At 65.5% G+C, this 3,249-nt stretch overlaps 1 protein-coding gene across 1 annotated transcript; it reads right to left on the reverse strand.

Annotated features, from left to right (window-relative positions):
• Positions 1-305: 305 nt before the first annotated feature.
• Positions 306-2,142, reverse strand: POU4F2 (POU class 4 homeobox 2). The gene is made up of 2 exons (XM_039551722.1): positions 1,804-2,142; positions 306-1,345 (listed from the first exon to the last, which is right to left on the reverse strand). The coding sequence occupies exons 1-2, from the start codon at positions 2,107-2,109 to the stop codon at positions 404-406; spliced, it is 1,248 nt and encodes a 415-aa protein (XP_039407656.1). The 5' UTR covers positions 2,110-2,142; the 3' UTR covers positions 306-403.
• Between the last annotated feature and the right edge of the window lie 1,107 nt (positions 2,143-3,249).

Here is a 3,249-nt window from a genome sequence, read left to right on the forward strand (position 1 = left end):
ACGCAGTGTAAATGCAGAAAAACCTGCCATCTGTTTTTTTTTTAATCATTATTATTATTATTATTATTATTTAAATCAAAATACTTTTGAGACGTCTCTCGCGGTGCGAAGCCTCAACTCTAGATTCAAGTTTGGGTCCCGAGAAAGCCATGACATCGTGGCCACCCCGCTGCCACCCGGGCGAGGTCTGTTAGGAATAAAAACCAGCGGTACTTGCCGGGGCGGGTCCGGGCGCGGCTCCGCGGGGAAGTTCCCCCCAAAAGTTGGGCGCGGGGCGGGCGGCGGGGTGGGCTGGGGTTGTTTGGGGTTGTTTTCCTCCTTTCCTTTTTGTCGTTCTTCTCGTTTACTGAATTTTTTGTCGGTGACGATGACGCTGATGCTGTCGGTGCTGCTCGCGGCCGGCTCAGATGCCCGCCGAGTACTTCATGCGCTTCTGCTTCTGGCGCTGGTTGCAGAACCAGACGCGGACCACGTTCTTCTTGAGGTCCAGCTTCTCGGCGATGGCGGCGATCTTCTCGGAGGAGGGCCGGGGCTGCAGGGCGAAATAGGCCTCCAGCGAGCGCTTCTCGGGGGCGGCGATGGAGGTCCGCTTGCGCTTCTTCTCCGCGCCGCTGAAGAGCTCGGGCTTGGCCAGTTTCTCGCGGTGGGACTTCTCGGCCTCCTCCAGCCACGCCTGCAGGATGGGTTTGAGGGCGATCATGTTGTTGTGGGAGAGGGTGAGGGACTCGAAGCGGCAGATGGTGCTCTGGCTGAGGGAGCCCACCCCCGGGATCTTCAGGTTGGCCAGCGCCGAGCCCACGTCGGCCTGGGTCACCCCCAGCTTGATGCGGCGCTGCTTGAAGCGCTCGGCAAAGGCCTCCAAGTCGCGGGGGTCGGCGTCCACGTCGCTCATGCAGCCCATGTGGGCCGGCAGCCCGTGGGCGTGGGCCATGCCCAGCGCCGCCGGGTGCATGGGGTTCATGCCGGCCATGTGCGGAGCGTGGCCCGGCGTGGAGACCACGGCGCCGTCGGGGGCCGCCATGGCCCCCAGCGCCAGTCCCGGCGTCAGGTGCTCCAAGAGTTCCCCCTCCAGCGCCTGGTGAGGCTGGTGGTGGTGGTGGTGGTGGTGGTGATGGTGGTGGTGGGTGCCCGACAGGGCGGACGGGTGGGAGATGGGCACGGAGGAGGAGGAGGCGGCCGAGGTGCAGGGGATGGTGTTCATGGTGTGGTACGTGGCGTCCGGCTTGAAGGGGCTGTGGTGCGGCGGGTGATGGTGGTGGCTCTTGCTCGGGGAGACGATGTCCACCGCTGCCAGGGCTTCGGCGCGGGCCAGCAGGCTCTCGTCCAGACCGCCGAATATATTGCTCTGCAATTGCAAATAGAAGGCACACATAACGCTCAGCAGGGAATTCGCCTCCCCGCGCACTCCGCCGTGCCACTAAAACCTTCCCAGCATGTTAAAAGAGAAATCCTGGAGAAGGGAGGGGGTGGGGTGGGGGGGGGAGGAGAGGAGAAGAGAAGAGGGAGCGAGCGGGGCGAGGGAGCGGGCGCGGCGCACAGCCGTTCGCACAGAGGAGCCGCGGCGGGCGGGCGGGCGGGCGGGCGAGCGAACGGACGGACGGACGGACACACGCACCAGCCGCACGCAGCATCCCAGGTCATAAAAATTAATACGAGCGGCAAGAGCCGCCGCATGCATAAGTTGGGCGAGCGCCCGGCGGCGCCGGGTGATTTGCTGCACGGCCATGAAAAAATCATCAGGCGGATCCGGGGGGCCACCGAGGGGCTCCCCTTAAAGCGGGGCGGCGGGCGGCGGGCACCTACCGGAGGGGCGGGCAGGCAGGCCCGCCGCATCGCCTCCGCGCCGCCACCGCTGCCGCCGGGGCCGGAGCCCGAGCTGGAGCCGGAGCCGCCGCTGCCGCCGGGGCCAGAGCCGGAGCCGGAGCCGCGTCCGGCGGAGCCGCCGGTGCCGGTGCTGCTGGGGGAGCTGGCGGCGGGGGCGGCGGCGCCGGCGGAGGGACAGGGCGAGGCGGTGTGCAGGGCCGAGTACTTGGTTTCGTGGAGGCCGCCGCCGCTGCCGCCGCCGTGGGGGAGGCCGAAAGGCTGCTTGCTGCTCAGAGACATCATCATGGTGCTCGCCGCCGCCGCGGCCCGGCCCGCCGGCAGCCGGCCGCCGGAGGAGGGCAGGGGCGCGGGGCCGGGGGCCCAAACCCCCCGGAAAAGCCACAGGAGCCCCGCGCCCCCACCCCCCGAAAAATTTAAAAAAAAAAAAAAAATTCCCACTCGCCCCCCAGCCGGCTGCCCGAGCCCCGCCGGGGACGAGAGGGAGAGGCGGCTCCGGCGAGCCGGGAATGCGCGGGGGATGCGCGGGATGCCTCCCGCCCGCCTGCCCGCCCTCCGCCCGGGCGCTCGCCGCTGTCCGCCGCCGCCTCCGCTCCGGCGCCGGCCCTCGCCTCTCGCGAAGTGCCCTCCCCGCCGCCGCGCCGGTGGGTTTTACTCTCTCCCCTCCCTCCCCTCCCCTCTCGCCTGTCACTACAGCCCAACTCCTCGGGAAGGGCCCTCCGCGCCTGCCTCCTCGGCCCCGGCCCCCTCCTCCGCCGCTCCCTGCCCGCCCCCCGCCGCTCCCACGCCCACGCGTGCTCCCACACTCACCGCCGCGCCGCGCCCCGTCGCCTCCCGGAAAGGGGAGGGAAAAAGCCAAAAAGGCAAAAAAAAATAGAAAAAAAGAAAAAAATAGAAAGGAGGGGGAAGCGACCACCCCACCGCCTCAAATCTACCCTCCATTAAAAGAAAAAATAATTTTAAAAAAAGAGGGGGGGAAAGTCCCGTCCGGGCTCACCACGGTCCTACAGCCAGAGTGTCCCGCCGCTGCTCCGGCACCGCTCCGGGGGGCGGCAGGGGCGGGGGGTGCGCCAGGCGCTGCGCGGGGACAGCACAGGGAAAGGCCGGGAGCGGCGGCCGGGGGCTGCCCCCGCCGGCGTCCCCCATCGGCGGGGAGCCGGAGGGATCCTCCTGCAAAAGCGCACCGCTATCCCGCCAATTTCCTACGCCTGTCTAATAGGAAAAGAAGGAAAGAAAAGGAAAAAAAAAAAATTGAAAGAGAGAAAAGAATCGGGGAAAGTCAGTTTTCCTGGAGGTGGTCGGGTTTATTTCCATGAATTTCACTTTGCAGCAGAAAGGTTAAAATAAGTGCTTAGGTGTTTAATTTCTCACCTAAACAGCAGACTTGGTAATTTTAAGGGAAATAAAAAAAATTACATTGTATCAGCT

The sequence above is a fragment of the Corvus cornix genome, chromosome 4 (assembly GCF_000738735.6).
Source record: "Corvus cornix cornix isolate S_Up_H32 chromosome 4, ASM73873v5, whole genome shotgun sequence".
Classification (NCBI taxonomy): domain Eukaryota; kingdom Metazoa; phylum Chordata; class Aves; order Passeriformes; family Corvidae; genus Corvus; species Corvus cornix.

What these genes read in the sequence shown, in the direction of transcription:
- POU4F2 (XM_039551722.1), bottom strand. Translation starts at nt 2,109, where the DNA reads ATGATGATGTCTCTGAGCAGCAAGCAGCCTTTCGGCCTCCCCCACGGC. An exon ending in CCTGCCTGCCCGCCCCTCCG is followed by an intron (nt 1,346 to 1,803) that starts GTAGGTGCCCGC and finishes TTGCAATTGCAG; the next exon opens with AGCAATATATTCGGCGGTCT.